General features: G+C 52.4%; 2 protein-coding genes across 2 annotated transcripts; one reads left to right on the plus strand and one right to left on the minus strand.

Moving 5' to 3' along the window:
- Positions 1-272: 272 nt before the first annotated feature.
- Positions 273-10,603, minus strand: BSPRY (B-box and SPRY domain containing). The gene is made up of 6 exons (XM_088528043.1): positions 10,534-10,603; positions 9,780-9,878; positions 9,301-9,531; positions 7,167-7,192; positions 5,792-5,916; positions 273-861 (listed from the first exon to the last, which is right to left on the minus strand). The coding sequence occupies exons 1-6, from the start codon at positions 10,579-10,581 to the stop codon at positions 335-337; spliced, it is 1,056 nt and encodes a 351-aa protein (XP_088384169.1). The 5' UTR covers positions 10,582-10,603; the 3' UTR covers positions 273-334.
- A 2,307-nt stretch (positions 10,604-12,910) lies between these two features.
- Positions 12,911-19,002, plus strand: WDR31 (WD repeat domain 31). The gene is made up of 9 exons (XM_088528044.1): positions 12,911-12,960; positions 13,902-14,031; positions 14,521-14,595; positions 16,521-16,665; positions 16,753-16,853; positions 17,422-17,489; positions 17,662-17,803; positions 18,216-18,378; positions 18,842-19,002. Exons 1-9 carry the CDS (start codon positions 12,914-12,916, stop codon positions 19,000-19,002), a joined length of 1,032 nt encoding a protein of 343 aa, XP_088384170.1. The 5' UTR covers positions 12,911-12,913.
- The last annotated feature ends 1,203 nt before the right edge of the window (positions 19,003-20,205 follow it).

The following is a 20,205-nucleotide window of genomic DNA, read 5'->3' on the forward strand; positions in this document are numbered from 1 at the left end:
GTTGCGTCCTGCAGGGTCCAGGAAGCACGGTGTTCTGTTCACAGGTACATCAGGAACTCCTTCAGCTTCCCCTGGAAACCTCAGGTCCTGGCTACAGGTGAATCGTTGACTGATGCAGGATAAACACAGAGTAACTACGTAGCCTAGAGGAAGACAGTTGCCATAAAACAAGCCAGGAGCAGGCATTCAGGTTGATGGCCTTGCCTGAATGCCACCGTATGCCAGCTGGCAGCCCTGTCCAGACTCCTTGCATTAAATGAAAAGACTATATATTGTATATACAAATATATATTCACATTCAGCTCTGCCAAGCCCAGCTAGCGCACTGCTTCACTCAGTGCACAAGCGAGATGCTCTGGTGGGCCACAGCAAAGACAGGATAGAGGGGAGCAGTGAAGGTTTCCCGGTGGGAGAAGAGGATGGCACAGGAATCAGGGTCGTAAAAGAGCACCTCGCCTCCAGCAAAGTCAATCAGCACGCCAAGCTCTGCTGGAGACTTGATCAGCTCCACATTTTGTTCTTGACCCGCATGCAAGAACCTGAACTCTCTGTCATAGCGCGAGAAGACCCAGGAGACAGGACTGTAACCCAGGCGGGCCGCGTTGCCGGAGCCCTTGCGCTGCAGGGAGCTGTACGAAACGCCCAGCTTGTAGGCACAGCTCTTTTCCACGCTGATCCTCCAGGCACAGACTCCTGTGTGGAAAGATGTGGTAGCCAAAGCATTGGGCCAGTGGTCAAATCTCTCGGGACAGTCCAAATACACCTTCGCTTTCTTGGGGCTGAACGTCAGCGTCCTCTTGTCTTCAGACAGGGTCAGGTGGGGGCTGACAGTTTTCTCATCTATGTGAATCTCTTCGGAGCCTGTGAAAGAAGCCAAGCAGTGAGCACAGACCCCAGAGCCCCTGCCTGAGCCACCTCAATAACCAGGAGCCTGGGGCCGAACCTGGGCAGGATTTAGTAAACTGACTCAAGCACACACTACCAAGGCAAAGGCCTGGGACACCGGTCACCTCCAGCCAACCTGCCAAAACCACGTCTTCTCTTGTGCCTCCCACCCTGTGCTGGGGAAAGGCTGCCCACGGCCTCCACAGAGGAGGCAGCTCCCTGGGAAGAGGAGTGCTCTGTCCCAAAGCCCAGGACCCAGCAGAGCAGGGAACACGGAGTGACAGGAGGCAGGAAGGCAGCACACGGCCCGTGGAGCCCAGCTGCACAACTCACAGCTACCGCCCCAACCTCCCTCCTGCACCCCCTCAGCCTCAGTGCGAAAGCGGGCATGGATACGGCAGAGCTCCCTGCTCCAACGCATTCCCCTGCCTGACCCACAACGTGCTGTTGCTTGGAGGATATTGAGGGACTTTCAAGTGAGGGCTAAAACAACCTATAGACTCATCAAGGCCCAGATTCTCCCAGGCACCAACATCAGAAACGCCCAAGTCCACAGCAAGGCCATGGGGGCACTGCATACATGGAGCCCCCTGCTCTCCCCCCTGGACCCACTCTACCCTCGTACCAGAGGTCTTGCAGGAACATCCTGCAGTTAGAGCAGCACACTGCTAATCTTATTCTGCCCTGGACTGAATTCACAAAACAGAACTCAGCAGCGTGGCCAAGCAGCAGTTTGGTTTATCCTGGAAGCAGGAAGATCAGTGACTGGAGCAAAGACTCCTCTAAGTTTCCATGCGTGGGTGAGGATAGACTCAAAGCTCAGCCCCATTCCTGGGAGTCCCTCTCAGTCAGGTTGTCACCCCTACTGCAGAGTAGGGACAGACTTCCCCCCTAGCCGAGAGCTTGAGCTGTTTGCACAGAACCTGCAAAGCCGGTAATACCAGAACAAGGAGGGTCAGCAAGGACTGGGCTGATCCCTCTCCTCCTGAGAAGCATAATGGAGAGCAAATTATCACCAAGCCATCACCACACACCCGCCCAGAACTTGTGTGGAACAGCCCAGGAGGTGACACCAGGCGTTAAGACAAGAACTCGACCAGGGCTCAGTTCACTTTTGCTGTGACTTAAGGGGCAGTCACACTCGTATCACACCACCAAGCCAGCGATCCGCACACCTGGGGTCAGGGCGGGCTCAGAGACACAGGGCAGGAAGGACCCCGGGCACGTGTCACGGATGGGGGGACTTCACCAGCTCTTCAGACTCACAGGTGGGTTAGGGGGGTGACAGCACCCAGCTCTGCTCAGCTTGTCTTGACTACACGTTTCTCTCTGTGCCATCCATTCCCACTGGGAGACACCTCAGCAGACCTGCAGACCAAGGCGTGAGAGTGCTGAGTAACTGCACAAATATTTCCCTTGCTCTATTAGTTGCCCAAGCAAAGGGAAAAGGCTGAAACTCAGCTGGCTCACCTCCCAGGTGGGATGGAGTTAATATCTGCTGCTGCTTCTCCTGGCCCTGCTTTCCCTCTGCTCTCTGTTTCTTCATTTTATGTCTTCAAACTGCCACAGAAACAAGGTTGGGGCAGGTGAGTCATCTGCTCTCCCCACATTACCAGGGGTGAGGCTGCAGCACCGTGGGCAGAAGAGCTCTGGGGGATGGAGCCAGTTCCTGCTCTCTGCAGATCACCTTTCCTGGGTGCTCAGCGCTTAGCAGGATGTGGCCCTTAATGAACCAAAGGGTTACAGCACCCCGGGAACACAGTCATCTTGGAGCTGAAGCTGCTCCAGCTCCTGCGCGCTGGCAGCTCCTCCAAGCACTGCAGCAGCAATGGGAGCCACGCCAGCACCCGCCTGACCAGCCAGCACCACGGGCACGGAACAGCCCAGGACATCAAACAGCAGCGCAGCGGGGTGGGGGATTTCCTAGGATTATAGCTGCCCTGTGCCACCCTGGCAGCAAATGAAATGAGACCGAAGTGCCAGCTTAGGCAAAGCAGAAGTGTCACACGTGGCAAACTTGCACAGTAGGCGAGAGTCATGGTGGGCAACGGCAAGCAGGAAAAGGTGCTGGAGGCAGCTCCCCTTTCAGCTGAAGCAGCCACAGCCTCATTTGCTCGGTGATTTATTCCCCCGAGTGGGTGCGTGCACCTGCCGTCCCGTGTTCTCCATACATCTCCGCAGCTCATTCCCTGCTCATTTGAAGCCTAACTTTCCAAGAAGCCATACACTGCTTGAATTCATAGAAAATGGAGCAGCATGAGACTTTCTTCATCTTTCTCTGAGAGAAGGAACGCACTAAGCCTGGTATTGTGCATCACACATCCAGTGTAGGTACAACACTGCACCAGGATCACCTGCACAGGGAAACACCAACCTGACCACTCCACTGTAAAGGATAGAGCAGGTAAGTTAATACCTGCCTGTTAAGTATGTATGTCTCATGTGAAGTACATTTTACTGCTTCTGAAGATCCTATATCCAAACTCCCATATGTGAAATTAAAACCCTGTTATGTAGATTTGGGCTCCTGGGTGAAATCTGGACGCAGGCTGGTGCTTGAGGCCAGGCAGCAGAGCCACGCTGCCAGCTGCAATGCTGCAGCCTAAAATCTCAGCTCCCTGCGACTGCTGTAACCTGGCCATTCTGAAGCAACAGGCTGTCCCCCTTCCAACACCCCTGCAACCTGGGAGCGGGGAGGCACGAGACTGTCACCTCTGCGGACTTGACTCCCTCCAGCTTCTAGGCAGCCTCATCACCTACTTTGTGCCCCCCAGCAGGACCGATGTGGGTGCCTGCGACCCGGCACCCCTCCCAGAACTGCCTGGAGACGCACAGTCGTTCTGGGTTTAAGGACACACAGACACAAGCTCTAACCACAGGCCATACAGAAGCTGGCTGCCAAATAAAGAGATCAAAGCAACTGTGGTGATTTTTGAGGTAGTGAAACGTTGGTTCTTTTGCATTCTCGTTTCCAAGTTTCTGTGAGCCTTTACAGGCCAACTGCCAAGGCTAGAAATAATTTTTTTTTCAAGCAAGCAAACAAGACTGCCATTTATTCAGCTGTCTTTGGGAGGAGGGACCGCAGAATAAAAGGTAACATCACTGTCTGAATGAAAGCAAGGACCATTGCAGTTAATACTAATTTTTTTAAGGCTATGCCCTGTGTGGACTATGGACTCATGAGATGAGCATGGATACAGCAGACATCCTCAGCATATAATAATGATGTGCTAAATGCAACCACTGAAAGAAAAATAATGTCAAGAGTGAAATTTCTGGGTTACAAATGCACCGACAGACCCACTACTAGGACTGAAAGTCTTATTGACTCATATGTTACTGAGAAAAGAATTCATAAAGAAGATATGTCACAACAAAGAGAACTGAAGGAAAAGGTTCCTGATTACCTCAATGGCTTAAAATATCTGCTGAGAACTGATTAATTTTGTCAACACAAAACTGCCAATAATCAAAGATGCAAAACAGAGAAAGGTTTTTGGCACAAGAAAAACTGAGTAATTGCAAAGGGAGGGCAACATACGAGTTTGCAGAAGAGAGAAGCATCGGTGTGATCTGGCACGCACGGATTTTCACGTTAACGCTTAAGAGCAGTAGAGCAACAGAAGTCAGAAGCACCCACCTCCAGAAGGAAACTGAAAGCAGGGAAAAACTGGGGACCACTCATCAACATCCAGAGCATGATGAGCAAAAATCAAAGGTTATTGCAAAACCTTTGGGATGGTCACCCCCAGCTCTACTCATGGGGTTGCACTCAAGATAAAACCTTCCAAATTAGGAAAGATGCTGCCCTCCACCCCACAAAAGGAACAAATAAATAAATTTGAAGTACCCTAATGATGACCTGGAAATAAAATAAAAAGCAAACACCTCGCCATCAGCAGCCCAAGCAGACTAACAGAAGGAACTTTTCTCTCTCTGTTCAAAAGAGCTGACACCAACTTGGTAAAATGGTATCTTGAGCTCAGTGCTGGCCTGACAAAGGCCTCTGATGCAACCTCAGCTTTACAGCAAGAGCTGAACTGAATCACAGATCCCAGGTGATTCAGAACAAACTGCCAGCTCCTGCGCAGCCACTGCCTCAGCTTATATTCTCAAAACTATTGCATTTATCTATTTCTCATTTTGGCACATTAGAGCTTCTTACAGAGATGGGCAAATTTACCCTCTTTTAAAATTACCAATAGACCAGTGCTGAAAGGGGCAAAGAAGAATTCCTGTAACAAAGATTCCTGTGGCAGCATTGCTCTTCCTGGGGTGTCTGAACAATCCAGGAAAATAGGAAAAAAAAAAAAAACCCACCAAGTGAGAGCATGCAACAGAGCTCATTTTTATGGTCCTTTCAAACTCAGCTTCTCCTCATAGCTACAACCAGCTGCTTTCAACCACTGTCCCCTGCCTTGTCCCAGATTCCCTACGAGAGCTGCCTCCGTCACCTCCTGTTCCAGGCCCAGCAGCACTGAGTGCCCTGTGGCTCCAGCAGCTGCGGAGGGGGCCGAGGCCAGGCTGCCTCCAGGCTGGGTCCTGGGCCAGTTTGCACCCAGCAGCAGAGCACCCTGTGCTGTCCTCCAGTTTAGCGGCTCCTTTTCTTGCTCGGCCTTGTGGCTGGAGCAACCAGGGCACCACGACTTGCCTTTGGCAAGGGACAGTTACTGCTTCCCTGGGACACTCGTGAGCAGCTGTCCCTGTGGCTCAGCTCCCATGTTAGTGCACAAACTCTGAAGCATGGATTGAAACTACGTGTTTATTCCCAACATTCCCCTTCTTTTAAACACTGGGCAGATGTATCCTAGCATCAGATGGGACAAAATGAATGACCTTGGGCACAAAATGAATGACCTTGCTGCAGGACTCACCAGAGAACACGAGACCTGAGCAAGACACTGACCTGTGACGCAGCAGAGAACCGCAGAAGCCCATAATCGGTGCAGCAATGGACTCTGAACACACTTCTGATTAAAGTTTAACTTCTCAGACTCCTGTGGCTCTAAGATTCCCTCCGCTGCCTCTGTCCTAGCAAAGAAACAGAAGGGTTATTTTGAAGCATTGATTTATTGACCTGAGCTGGGAAGTGCTTATAAAGATCACTAGGAAGCATTATAGAAATATGAGCTGGAGATGTTGCAAGAGCACCACTTGTTGCAGAGAAACTATGCTGGGGAAAGGTTTCTAGATGAGCTCTGCCTCTTACCTGATATTTTCGGTTAGCTTTGATTACAGGCACTTCTGAAAGGACTTCAGTGTTTTAAAACACAAGCCTGGTAGCCTGAGTCAACAGCTTCCTTACTCAGCTGACACAGAATGAATGGATCTGAGCACAGTCATCAAGACACACGAAATACAACTACAACGAACAGGCTGTGCTGGGACGATCAGATTTCCCCGGGAGGCATTTGCTCAACAAAGCCTTATTGTTAGGGCAAAGGGGGATGCTACGGAAAGCAAGCCAGCACTCCAGGACATTTCATGGAGCAGAGCCAGGAGATGAAGGGCTTGACAGGTTCCTGCATACGCATGGAACTCATTGTTTGCAAGCAAAGGCTCTGGCACTGGCTGCTGGTGATGTGCTGTGGGTCACTGTGTCTCTACAGGCAAAAATACTCCTGGAAGGTCTCTGTATAGCAGAATCCACCAGTGCTACTTAGCACTGCTGTAGCGGCCACTGAACTGCCTGTAAAACTCCAGCTGCCCAGCCCCTTTCACAAGCAAGGGCGGCCTAATGTTACTACGGAGGCGACCTTCAGCCGCATCGACATCTGCAGCTGGTCCCCACTTGCTGACATGGTGCAAAGGATTTGTCTGCCCAGGAAGGAGGCGGCGTGAGCACAGAGCTCGGCCACGTTACCCCCCAGGCAACGCTGCGCCTGGGGTTCTGCAGGCACAAAGCACAACAGTGTTCCAGGTAGACAGTCCTGCTGTCAATCGGCCAGGGCCAGGTTTCCTCCCAGGGAGCCCCATGGAGCTTTCTAAAGACCTAGAAAGGGTCTCCTGTAAGCGAGTGCCGGAGCAGGTGCCAAAGCCCCTGTGGACACTGTGTCCTGGTTCCTAGCGTTTCTAGATGCCAGGTTTCTGCCTGAGCTGCAGTGAAGCAAAGACAGGAGGATCTGCTGGTATCTCTCTGGTCTGTCCTCAACAAAAGCAGCTTAAGGAAGAGAGAGAAGGGTGTCACCTGCTTCCGAGAGGTAGCGAGAAGGAGCGGAGAAGGGTGCGGCCAAGCTTGCAGAACAGGTCAGGAAAAGGCCAAGGAATTGCTGGGTACTAACCTCTCAAAGATCTCTTGTTCTGCATGCTGTGGACAAGGAGAGAAAGAGTCATTGCAGCTGAAATTTCCATGTGTAAAACCCCAAACACAGGCCAAGTGCTTCCAGGGACTACAGCTCTTCAGGGGCTCAGCAAACCCCATGGAGATGCCCTGCCTCAAAACAGGCTGGTAATGCCTCATATGGGGAGCAAGCTACCACCATCCTGAGAAACAAGCTGGAACAAGAAGAACCCACCAGACACAGTGGAGAGATCCTCTTCAGGCTTGTTTTCCCCAGCTCTGCTGACTATTCATCCCCACACTCAGAGCCTCTCTGAGCTGCTCCAGAGCTTCTCTGACAGCTCCAGAGACTCCCTGCAGAAGCCCCCAACACCCAAAATCCTGCGTGCTTGGCAGCAGCACATCAGAGAGGCCCATTTCCTCCACACACCTGTCTGCTGCTGGCCTGTGCCCCAGCAGCACTGCCCCGAAGAGGACAATTCCCCATCCCAACCTTGGCCTTGCAGAGCAGGGGGGGTGTCTAACACACATGGTCTGTAGTTGCAGAGCCCTTTTTACTCCTTCACACGGAAAATGAGTGGGAATGGCCAAATAGGGGGCACCTTCCATGCGTCCAGGGCTAATATCTGCTGAGCCAGTGGGGCTGGGTGACAGTGGTTCTTGAAGAGCATTAGGACTTCTAGACAGAGCTCTGTTGAGTAACATAAGCACCGTTAGAGCAGAGAGTCCTGCAAATACCGCTGGATCACCTGGTGCAAGGGAAACGTGTGGGAGATCTACAGCAGGTAGAAGATCTCTAGAGCTGAAAAGAATCTGATCTGCCTCCAAACCCTGCTGATACACACTAGGCTGCGGGCATGCAGCGCTCTTACTGCTGCACCTCTCCTTAGCCAAGGTGTGAAAACCCTCAGACTGACAGTTTGTCAGCAGTCAGACTCTCTTCTGTGTCCTTTCTCCCCCATCCCATCAGGGCACTCTGCAAGAACATCCTGTGCTTACAGGAAACAACCCCAAGAGCTTTTGATAAGAGGTAAAACCATCCTGCTGCTCTGACATCCTCAGGGCCTTTTTCAGAACAGGAAAAGTGCTTTTGTGGGACAAAAGAATTTACCAGACACTGACCTTCCCTGCAGCACACCAGCACAGTTATAACAGAGCTATTTGAAAACAAACAAAATCCTCTGTTTTTAATATAGTGGCCACTATGTGCCGGCCCCGCACCAGTTCTCTGACCCCCAGCATTTCAGAGGTGCATGTAACTGCACTGGGCAGCACAGGAACATGGCAAGTCTCAATTCCTCAACTATGACAAGGGGAGGGCCTCAGAGTACTAAAAAAAAAAAAAAAAAAAAAAAAAAAAAAAAGAGAGAGAGAAATTCCTGCTTACATTCCAGGCCTTCTTTTGCTCTTACCCCAACTGCTCACTCTGTTTGTATGGTAGGGCCTGTATTAGCTAAAAACTGTCCAAAAAAGTGTGTGGTTTTGCCTAGGTTCTAGCCCAGATGTAGCCCTGTTGCTACATGGGTTAGAGAATCTAAGCCAAGAGTCAAATAACCTTGGGATCAATTCTATTTGTTTCCTTACCCGCTGACGATGGTGCCTTTGCCCTGTTCAAGGGCTACCCTTACTATGAAAGGGGTGGAAAAATATACACACAGCCTACTCCCAAGTGCAGAGCTGCGCAGTAAACCCACGTGCAGCTTCTACTTCCCTGCAACATGAGGTGCTTTAGCTCCCAATACCTACAAATGCCAACACCAACAATCGAACATAAAGAATTTATCATCTTGCGTCCCACTGTCAAGACTGCAAGACACCTAAGCACCAAGACAACATCTGGGAGAGCTGAGCCTGGATGGTAGTTCTGACAACTAAACCTCACTTAAGGAAAAGGCAAAACCAGGCAGAACACCATTTCTAGGAACCACTGAGAACCCATATGGCTTGTCAGCAGCAGCTGAAGGGGCTTTCTTGAGCTAGATCTGCAAACCAAGATCCTGTCCAATTCTGACTTCTTTGCTGTCAGTGCAGCCAGCTCCTCGACCCCATGTTTGTACCCCTTAGGATCCATGATAGAAAGTCCAGGTTCACTTCCAGGCTGACTGAAGTCCCTCAGCACAACGAGCAGTACTTACCACCAGGTCCTGGTCATCCAAGTTGGTGATCATGTCCACCAGGTAGGTTCGGAGGGCAGACAACTTCTGCAAAGCCTCAGTCCAGTGCACGCGCTGTGTCAGGATGCTCTGGTGTGCCCGCTCCTCCTCTGTGTGCGCTTTCTCCAGCAATCGCTGTTCTTCGTTTTCAATCATGTTTCTCACAAAGATCAGCCTCTGAATCACTAATTCCCGTGCCTCACTGGCTCCGTTCTGCCACAGCAAAAAGAGGGAAGAAACATCTGTCTTCGCTCAAATCAAGCCAGAGCACCAACAGTTTCTGCCAGCTTGCACAGGGAAAACAGCTGCCAGGTGAGGGGGACAGCAAAAAACTGCAAATGGAGGAGCCCTCGCAGGCCACGTGGGCAGCGCAGACCTCTGCCATGAAGGCCAGCGGGGAGCAGAGAAGCCGGGCGAGCGCGTGCCAGCCCCGCCACCCTGGGAGGAGGGAAGGGAGTTACCAGGACGCTCTGGTTCTTGGCTGGCAGCACCTCGTCCATGTGCCTGGCTATGGCAGCACTCTGCAGCTGGAGCCGCTCGCACTGATCCACTATCTTGTTCTGGAACACGGAGGCGAGAACAGGTGGTCAGGCCTAGCCAGGGCCAGCAAAGGTGCCCCGGTCCCCACCTGGGTCCCACAGAGCCCCACACCCAGCTAAAACCCTGCACCCTGCCAGGGTGCTCGCACAGCCCTGCACCCCGCTGGGTGTCCCCCACAGCTCCACACGCTGCCATGTGCCCCACAGCCCCCCAGGGACCCCACACATGGCCCCACAGCACCACATGTGCCCCCCAGGGACCCCAGAGCCCCCCAGGACACCCATACACAGCCTCACAACCCTTCATGTGCCCCCCGCACCCCAGAACTCCCCACATGGCATCACAGCCCCCCAGGGACCCCACACTTAGCCCCACAGCCCACTGCACACCCCACACCTGCGAGGGACCCCCCTGGCGCCCCCACAACCTGCCGGGGAGCCCGCACATGGCCCCGCAGCCCTCCACGTGCCCCGCGGTCCCCGGGGACCCCCCGCCCAGCCCGCTGACCCGCCTCCAGGTGCCCTCCACGTGCCCCGGGCGGCGCCGCAGCCCGTCGGGCCCCGCGCCGGGCGGCGGCCGGACCGGGACCAGGACCGGGCCGGAGCGCGGGCCGAGGGGCAGCTCGCGGCAGCGCCCCGGGCCTCGCTCCCCTCCCGGCCCCGCTCCCCTCCTTACCCGCAGCTCGGCCGCCCTGTCCGCCAGCGCCCGCGGCGCCCCGGCCATGCTGCGCGCCGGCACCTGCCGCAGGTGCGGAGCGGGGGGCGGGCGGGGGCGGCGCGGCCCGGCCCGGCCCGCCCGCTCCGGGCGGCCCCGGCGCGGCCCTCACGGGCTCGGTCCTCACGGGCTCGGCCGGCTCCGGGCGGCGGCCGCGTCCCGGGCACGACGGCGCGGCCGGGCCCCCCGGGGCAGGGAGGGACCCCCCGCCGCGGCCCCGCGGCCTGCCCGGTACCGGGGGACCCGGCGGGGGCGGCGACACCCGCAGGGCGGGACGCGAGGTCGTCGCCAGGCAGCGGGGCCGCCCGGCCCGGCCCACGGTGAGTGCGCGGCAGCCCGGCCCGGCCCAGCCCGGCCCGGTTCCGTGCGGGACAGGTTTGGGGCGGCTCCCCCGGCCGTAGCACTGGGCTGCAGCTGGATTGTCCCCACGGGGCTCCCCGGCCATAGGGACCGGGGCTGTGCCCCGTTTTAACCCTCTGGGATGAGCCCGTGGTGCCGCCCAAGGCGGCCCCATCCCCTCCTGCCCCATTTCCATGACGCTCTGTTGTTAGTTTTGGTGCTGAGCACTACGGAGCATCCCGAGGGAGCCTGGGTACCTGGGGCAGCTGCCGCAGCCCTGCAGAGATTAAAAAAGCAGGTTTTCCTCAAACAGGTGGAATTTCTGTCCTTTGCTGCACAGAAGGGCTTCGTTCTGCTGCCAAGGAATCGTGGGCAATGCTGGTCCTTATGCGTTGGAAAGCCTGGGGTTACAGTGGTCACTGCACCCCTGATTTTGCACAAACCTGCTGGGCCCGACAGTGCTGGGACCATCGCAGAGCCGCGAGCGATCGGTTCTGTCGCACCAAGGCCAGGCTCTGTTCCTAGGGAAATTGCAGCCCTTTCATAGCTTTTCCGACAATTTTTCTCTTGCAGGTGAACAAAACTTCCCATGTTCTTTTGTTGTCAGGGAAAAAAATCCAGTTTGTTCCTAATGCGCTGAAACAGTTTGCAGGCTCGGTCCCAGTGTGACTGGAAGAGGAGATTTGCCACATTAGTGCTGCCCCTGAACCGTAGATGTATTTTCCTCTCTTTCTCCCGAACATGCAGATTCATGGATTGAGCAGGCAGAGATTAGCCAGGTATTGCTGATCGCTAATCCAAAAGGTGTTCCAGGTAAAATTAGAAAGGGAATGTTTGGGGGAAAACTGATGTCTCTCACTTCTTGTTTCCAGTGTTTGGTTCCTAGTTGCTGTGAGCAGGGGCTTGAAATGTTTTCCTCTCCTTTGCTAGAAGCAGCAGCTTGATTTTTGTTTTCCCTATTTTTATTAGCAAAAAACCCTCCGTGTCCAGAAGATGGGCATGCTAGTACACTCAGTGCAGACTGAAGTCAATCCAATTAGTGTGTCTCGAGCTAAGACGAATCCAATTACTGTACACGGCAATTCTCTGTCATTGAAACTGGCTTGTTGGCCGTGGCCCTCCTTTGCCTGCTGCCGCAACGGGCCTCCCTCCTGAGCCAGGGTCGGTTTCACGTGGATTTCCCGGAAAGGTGGGAATGTGAGGACAGCTCTTTGCTTTCTTCTCTCCCTGCTTTCTGCCCAGCCTGTGACCCGCCTCGGTGGGTAGGAGACTCGATGCATCTGCTAGGAGATTTAGGGAGATGAGGCTGGAGTATGGATGTGAAAGCTGCTGTTTCGAAGCATCGCTTGCCCTAAGCTAAGACCAGCTGAGACTTTACCTCAAGTCCGGCTGCATAAGTTGAGTTCAGGCTGCGTGTGATTGACGTTATCTTGGTCTAAAGTGCTAGCACCTCAGTTGGAAGTACAAACCCAAGTCTGAAGCTGTTTGCCTCAGCCAGTCTTGAAACTGGGATCTGTAAAGAGACCATGGAACACAAGACCAGGGATATATAATGGTCAGAGATATCCCCCAGCCTCGTGTCCATGGGTTCTCAGCTTGGGGATCTCTTGTCTTGACTCGCTTGCCCATCTCCATGAAACACTTAGGAATCTAATGTGTTTTAGATCTGTCAAAGTCCCATGGAGCTGGCCAGCGTAGAGACAGAAGGCTCAGTAAGCTCGGTTTTGAAGCTGGTCTTGCTCTAAGCAGGGTTTTGCCTAGACACTTCCAGGTGTTCCCTCCTCTGATTTCTTGTTCTCTCATCCTAAATGAGGTTAAAATGTTGATGCTGTGATACCAGCAATTTTTCCCGCATGCATAATAGTCGGAAGTTTCTCCAGGTTCCTGGTAACGTTGCGGCTCCCAACCCGAGGTCGTGTCACAGCAGTGAGTGCCTGAGCTGCTGGCGCTGTGATGCCCAGTGCAGCTCGCTGGAGTTGGAGCCGTGCGCCTTGGCAGCGCTATGGGGAAACTGCAGAGCAAAACCCACCTCCACGCCTCCAAATACAGGTAAAAGCCTTAATAAACCCAACTATAGGGGAGAATAGAAAACATAATGAATAGAGAGTACAGCAACAGGGAATGTAGCGAGTATCTGAGGACTGAAATCCAGGAGCAGCCGAGTTGTAAGTGTGAGCTCTGAGATTACTCTGAATAAGCAATCTTACTCTGAATAAGCAATCTTACTCTGAATAAGCAATCTGCACCCTAAAAACGCTAGAGGTGGCTGTTTGGCCAAAACGTCCAACCCATCCTCCTGAGAGCGTCATAACCTTTATCAGCAAGGGCAGCAGGAAACACAGATCTTAGTTTACTGTTTTCTGTGAAAATGGCACCTTAGCCAGAACAAATTTCCCTCTGTCCTGAGCGCTGTGGAATACTGGTGTGAGCTACTGAGTGGGAGAACACACGCTTGCATCCCAGTGGGGTAGGCTGAGTGTTGGTAATTTTGCTGTGGCACAACTGTACAGGCATTAGCTGCAAGGAAAAAAGGGTCCAGCTGACAGGAGGAGGCAGGCAGAGCACAGCAAATACAAGGGGAATACTGACACATCCACAGGGATGTTTGCTGGTTTCGAAGTGCAAAGTTGCTGTACCAGGTCAGTAGCCAGGCTTGAATGCTGTTGATGTAAGCCATCCCAGGAGACTAGTAAGAATTTGTTGTTGTTGTTGTTCTTTGCTCTGGCGTGGAGTGAGCACCTAAACACTCCTGGTTAGGAGTAAACACCTAAATATTTAGCAGCTCAAGAGGCAGAATCTTCCTCTAGCTTATTGGGTCCAGAAGACACATTTGTCTATGCGTAGCTTTCCTTTGACGTTCCAAAATCAGATGTCTCTGTTCTCTAGTTCACCAACACTGTTGTCTTCTCAACATCAGTCTAAACAGGGGGACATCAGGGGAAGGTCTCCCTGACTTGCAGTTCCTGCTGCTGTCTCTCTCCTTGCTGCAGGACTGATGGCTCTGCAGAGAAGACAGGACCCGTTAGAGCTGTTCCACAGCACAGCCCTGCACACGCCGGTGCCGTCATGTCTGTGGCTGCTCTCAGACCAGACCTCTGCGTGTCCGGAGGAAAGGATAAGGTGAGGTGCACGTCCACCACAGTGGCCAAAATGCAGTCAAAGGCAAGAAAAATAAAGAGAAGCAGGATTTGCTGTGGGGTCGGAAAACCAAAAGAATCTGTTCCCTCTTAGGGCATGGACTGTATGTGGGGGCTCAGTGTAACGTAAACCGAGGGTGTTTATAAATGAATAATCAGCATTTATTGAACAGCCTAAATGCTCTTTTCAGCACTAATGTGGTGTTACTGTATTATCAATACAGCTCCCAAGAGTAAATCTACTCTTAGAGAAATGGTGCGTGGTGTCTTTTTGCTTTAGAAAATCCACTTATCAAGGAAAAAAATACTTTCATTTTGAATAGTTCAGGATATGTTTCCTACTAATTTGATAGAGCATGTCGCTACCAAGTGCTCTTTGTCAGCAGCTCCAAACTGCCTCTTAGCAAAGGTTTGAAGAACTTCTTTGGCCCATTCTCCTGCTGCTGATTCCTCTCACTGCCTCTCTCCGCAGACCGTGGTCGTGTGTAACTGGAGATCCGGAGCTGTTCTCAGGCGGTTCGTCGGACACGAACGTGAGATCACCAAGGTGAGTGCCAATTATCAGAGTATAGTTGGGTCTTCTAACTGTGCCAGAAACTGGGGAAACAGGAATAAGAGTGATGGTTTGTCACCCACAAAGGGCTTGGCCTTCTTTAGTCAGAAACTTGTCTAGATATCAGAACTCATTAGGTTTTTTCCCCAGGACCCCAGCTGATCCTTTGTCTAGAAAAGAAGCACTTGTGTCACAACCAAACCAGGCTCCAGGAGGCTTGGACATGTTCTTATCTTTCCGCTTGAGAGACTGCATGGCAGAAAGTCCGGGAAAATTGCTTGATCGAGTTTTTGGTTCAGAAATGATGTTAATCTTTCTTCACATCTAGTAGACCACACAAAATCACAGCCATGCATAGAGAGAGCGGGGCCTTATCTTACAGGGACCTTGTGATTACAAAGCCAAATATACTGCCTGGAGAGCAAACATGCTAGGGTGTGTACCTGCTACGCATGATGTGGCCACTGCACCTCCCAGGTGGAAACAACCTGTTGTCCTTTGTGCAGTCAGATGTTGGAGAGAGGTAGGGAATACTACAGTAGGAAGGAGAACTTAGGGGACACCCATTCAGACTTCACACTTCATTCATTCCACTGCTCAGAATAATTTTATGAGGGTTTGTCTGGGAAATTTTTCCTATAATGTTGATAGTTTCTGAGAACAGGAGTAAGTTGGGAGTAAGTTGGGAACCCCTAGTTGGGGATGGGGAGTAAGTTGGGAACCCCTAGAGGTATCAGCGGAACGACCATGATGGGATGCCACAAGGAGAGCAGTGGTGGATGGGAGGGATTAAAAAGGGTGGAAGGGAACCATGAGAGAAAATAAGAGGAGGGGATAAAAGGAGACTAAAAATGGCTGGACCAGGGCTTGGAGATTATGAGTCCCCTACCCCACCTAAGTAAACAGGAGGGGATTGGATATGAGGTTACAAACCGTTAAGCCTGCAGATATATTGTTCGTCAATGGCTGTTTGATTATGAAAATATGTAGGAGAAAACAGAAAAAGAGACAAGACAGAAGTTCTAAAGAAACCCTTATTACCCAGGAAAATGCTGAGAGAGAGGAGAACTTTTGAGCACGACATTAACTGGGGTGAGAGGAGTGAAGTTCTCACTTCATAGTGCTCCAGAAGTGGGACTTTGCTGCCATCTTGCTTACTTGCAAAGGCAATACAGATCAAAATACCTCTCTCAACCACCACTTTCTTCCCTTAATATAAAATCTCCAGAGAGGCCGAACAATTAAAGGTTCTGTTTAAAAAATAAGTTGGCCCGTCGGAGTGAGCGTCTGCCAAGAGCCCACCGGCAGCCTGCACAGCTGCCCAGCGGGTGTTCCTGAGCTCCTGGCGTCCGGGATCTGGGAGCTCCGTCTGTTTCTGCACTCACTCTGGGGAAAGTAGGTTAATCCCGCTGTCACCTGCGGCCCTGGTCACAGAGGAGGTGATCAGAAACTGTCCCTGCTCACTGCAGGCCTGGTCGGGCTGGTTTCAGAACCACGACCTGCGCTGCTGGGATTCGTGTCCATACGGGAGGCAGCAGGAGGAGAGATGGCGTTTAAGGGTCGTGGACAACATGCAGCTGAGTTGTGGTCTTGAAGTAATCCCTTCCTTTGGGAATTAATCCTTTGGCTCATCCCCGTTAGAGAAATGTGGTGGGGCTTAGAAGTTCATTCACTACCTCAAGAGAAAATGGAGCTCAGGGCAAGAAAGAACTGGTCTGGCCAATTCAACATTGTTATTCCAACCTTACTGTTCCTGACTCGCAAGTTAAAATCAAAAGTGCCTTTTGAAGGTCAGGCTCTCCAGTCACATTTCTGCATGTCTGGAGCTTTGGCCTGGCAGCAGGACTGCTTTTTCTTCCCCGTGTGCCACTGGCTCCATCACAAAGCCTGAGCTACATCTCCCGCCTCGTCCTGGGCAGGTCACCTGTGTCCCTGACTCAAACAGAGTCTTCAGCGCATCCCGTGACAGGACTGTGATGATGTGGGAGTTTCACAGGACTTCAGGACCCAGGCAGCACTTCCCAGGACATGACCTGGTCGTTACTGGACTAGCCGTGAGCCCAGGTGAGGAGTAACTGACTCCTATCCCGCAAATGGTAATTTCTTTCTAATTTTTCCGTGCAATTTTCGGACATTAACTTGGGGTTGCAGATGCCTTGTGCCTGTGCACAGGTTCACGAGACAACACTGTTTGCAAGTGGGACGTAGAGACTGGAAAGCGCCTGGGCAGAGCTGGTATCTCCAGGAATCTGGTAAGGAGCCGCTCATCCCCTTCAGCCATAAAGGCAACTCTGCCTCCTCGGTCGTTTTGCACATAAACCTGCGCAAAGAGGATTTGCGCTGAGCTTGGCACTACACTAAGCCCAGGATCTGTTGCATGGATGCCTTGTGGAAATGTGAACTTGAGGCTGCTTATCCTCTTCTCCAGGAAAAATAAAACCTGCACTAGCACAAAGATACCAAGGCACATATGGCAATTTATTAATGCCCTTTGCTGAGCCATTTAGGAAGCAAGCGTAGGATCTTGTGTCCCCTTTTGCATCTGCCCAGCAGTGAAGTTTAGAGTGTCTTCAAGTGCTCAGGTTTCCATGTGCTGGGTCTAGTTCAGTGTTCGTGTCTCCTTACCCGCTCATAACCCCACTAACCATGTGGGACAGAGCCTGTAGGCCCCAGTAAAGGAGCAGCACTGATGGGAAACAGAAAAAACAATCTGGTGTTTCCTGCTCAGTACACAGCACAAGGAGAGCAAGGACAGGGGAGCTCTGTGGTTCTGCGTGGCAGGCACCCGTCAGCGTGGGCAATCATCCCTTCCCTCTGCAGGTAACACATCTGTGCTGGGTTCCTGGGGAGCCTTACGTCGTCCAGGCGTCAGAGGATAAAACGATCAGGTAAATCTCAGCAGTGGCCACGGAAGAAGGAGTTCTAGCAGGGGAATATGCCAACAAATCACAGAGGAAGAGTGTGGCCATGATAGAGTGTGGCCATGATCTAGGAAATGGGAATGTGCCTGTTGTTGGAGTGATGTGTCAGAGCCCTTCCTCCCTGCTCTTGCACTTCCAGGATCTGGGATAGCCGGGAGCTGCAGGTGGCACACACGTTCCTGGGCAAGCGGCACATTCAGACGTGCTGTGACGTGAGCCAGGACGGGCGCTACTGCGTCAGCGGCAGCAGCGGCTTCACCGGGGAGGGCTGCGAAGCAACCGTGAGTTTGCCAGGCAGCAATTCCCGCTTTTTCTCCTCTTCTGCTTTTTCTGCTCTTCTCTGATTTTCATGGCATGCAACAGATCAGTGCCCAGAGAGATGCTCATGGGGATTGTCTTCACGCTGGTATCTCCAGTTGGGCCCAAGGTTGCTGCTTGAGCTCCTACATTTCTTCCCATCCCTCCCTTTCCCGAGTCTTCTGTAATAGCACATGTTCCTCCTTATTAAAGCACAGGCACGACAGTGTCCGGGATTGTGAGGTTCTTGCCAAAAGCCTGGAAGGCTCAGGGTGCACTTTAAACAAACAAACAAACAAAAAACTTGTTTTCTTTGTAAAGCAGCTCCATATCGTTAAGTGACAGTGATGGAGTCTAGAAGTGACCTGGACTCCAACTGCTGCCCTTGCCTTGCAGCTGTGGGACCTGAGGCAGACAAGGAGCCAAGTGCGCGAGTACAGAGGGCATCTCCAAACCGTAGCCTCGTGTGTCTTCCTTCCCCGAGGCCTGGCTGCGGCCCCTGTCATTGCCACGGCCTCGTACGACTGCAAAGTGAAGATCTGGGACCAAGAGAGTGGAGGTAAGAGAGGGAGCTGCTCGCTGAGAGGGTGTCACTGTGGGTGCTGCAGCCACTTGTCTTGGTCTCGGTACCCACCCAGGGACTGAGACTGTAGCCTCTGAGTTTTACTTGAATGCAGCCACAGGGTTGGGACGGAGGAGATCTGTCCCAGAACAGCTGTGTTCCTCTCCAAGAGGACATTTGGAGGTGATGAAGATCCTCCCTAAACTAAAGGGAAACAAGGAAGAAATTAATAGCCATGAAGAAGGGCTTACATGGCTCTGGAAATTTGATTTCTGTTTCCCTCTTGGATTATTCTCAAAAAACACGTGTTGAGCATAACATTGCCCTTGAGAAGTATTTTCCCAAACGGTAAGCAATTCACAGGGGGGAAAAAATGCTCGTGGGGAAGGGCTCTGCACGAGCTCCAGAGTAACACGGCCAGAGCCGCCCACCCTGAGCGCCGTCCCCGCTCCCTCCGCAGCCTGCCTGGCCACGCTGGGCCTCGACGGCGCCGGCCCGCTGGCCTCGCTGGCCTCCTGCGACGCCGCCACCCTGCTCTGTGGTAGTTTCCACGGGGGAATCCGCTTGCTGCAGCTGAGCGGCCGCGGCGACCTGGAGCTGGAGGAGGCGGCAGCGTTCTGAGCGTGGTGACCTTGCTGACCCCGACTGGCCCACTTGGAGCAGCTTCGGCACGCGCAGAGCCGCGACAGGGCCAGCATCAGGGATTTATTCATTTCATTTTGTAGTACCTGGAAAGCAACTAGAACTGTTTAGAAACAAAGCCTTTGAGGCCAATTTTCACTTTTGAACGAGTCGTGTGTGTTTTATTTACAAAACAGCATAGCCGCATGTGATGTCATATTGGGAAGGACATAGATGTGCTGCCCCAACAGCGGTTCCCTGAGACAAGCCCTGATCAGGGCCCCCCCTCTAACAAAAGCGCTATTTTGGGGGGAGGAGAAAACACCCTTGGAGCAGGTGGGGGAGCAGCTATTTATACCCCAGGTGAAACACGAGGACCTGTACCCAGAGCAGGTGGGAGAAACTTCATTAGCATCAAAAATTTCATCTTCCGAGTCAGCAGGACAGCACGGGGAGCTGCTGGGGGGCTGCTTGGCCAGTGCGGGCCTGACTGGAACCCGCTCACAAGTGCCCTAAGCCACCTACTCTGCCTAGCAGGCCATTCCCTGCGTGCGCAGGCCTCGCTGCCCTGTGCACGGCCGTACGTTTTGGGAACAGCCTCAGCAACACGGGGATGACAGAGGGACTCATGAGACTGCGAGAGGAGCCTCCGGAGAGCCAAAACGCCCCTCCTGCCTCAGGCCAGTGAAACAGCAGCTCTCAGGCTCCAGTTAGTGGGGGTCTGGCTTCTCAGCACGCAGGCGGGTAGATACAGCAGATAATGAAATTAAAGTGCGTCTATTGTGAAGTACCTGTAATAGCTCTGTCCCTTACTCAAACCAGGAAGCAAGGGTGCGTATTCAAAACACATTTTGATTTTCCAAAACATCATATTTTCAAAACTTCCAATTTAAAGTTTAAACAAAAGCTCCTCACAGCGCAAACTAGAACAAGAAAATCCTACAGTGAAATAGGCTGCTCTGCATTAACTCAGGTGAGACACAGCAATGTCATCAGTTGATACTTGCATGAATTTGAAACACCTAATTCTTGAGACAGCTCAATGAGGGTATGAGAGAGGCTGTGATGCTGCAGGGAAAATTGAAAAAAAAAAAAAAAAGGCCTTTAAACTCTACTATAAGTAAACACAAAGGGGATACAGACTTCCACATTCAGAGACCAACTTTACAGATGTAGGAGAAATTTACAGATGGAGGAGGAGGG

The sequence above is a fragment of the Tinamus guttatus genome, unplaced genomic scaffold (genome assembly GCF_059628265.1).
Source record: "Tinamus guttatus ecotype Peru unplaced genomic scaffold, ASM5962826v1 Tinamus_guttatus_pri_ptg000297l, whole genome shotgun sequence".
NCBI classification, from domain to species: Eukaryota; Metazoa; Chordata; class Aves; order Tinamiformes; family Tinamidae; genus Tinamus; species Tinamus guttatus.

What these genes read in the sequence shown, in the direction of transcription:
- BSPRY (XM_088528043.1), bottom strand. Translation starts at nt 10,581, where the DNA reads ATGGCCGGGGCGCCGCGGGCGCTGGCGGACAGGGCGGCCGAGCTGCGG. An exon ending in ACAGGGCGGCCGAGCTGCGG is followed by an intron (nt 9,879 to 10,533) that starts GTAAGGAGGGGA and finishes TCCGTGTTCCAG; the next exon opens with AACAAGATAGTGGATCAGTG. An exon ending in GAACAAGAGATCTTTGAGAG is followed by an intron (nt 5,917 to 7,166) that starts GTTAGTACCCAG and finishes TTTCTTTGCTAG; the next exon opens with GACAGAGGCAGCGGAGGGAA.
- WDR31 (XM_088528044.1), top strand. Translation starts at nt 12,914, where the DNA reads ATGGGGAAACTGCAGAGCAAAACCCACCTCCACGCCTCCAAATACAG. An exon ending in CTCCACGCCTCCAAATACAG is followed by an intron (nt 12,961 to 13,901) that starts GTAAAAGCCTTA and finishes TCCTTGCTGCAG; the next exon opens with GACTGATGGCTCTGCAGAGA. An exon ending in CTGGGACCAAGAGAGTGGAG is followed by an intron (nt 18,379 to 18,841) that starts GTAAGAGAGGGA and finishes CTCCCTCCGCAG; the next exon opens with CCTGCCTGGCCACGCTGGGC.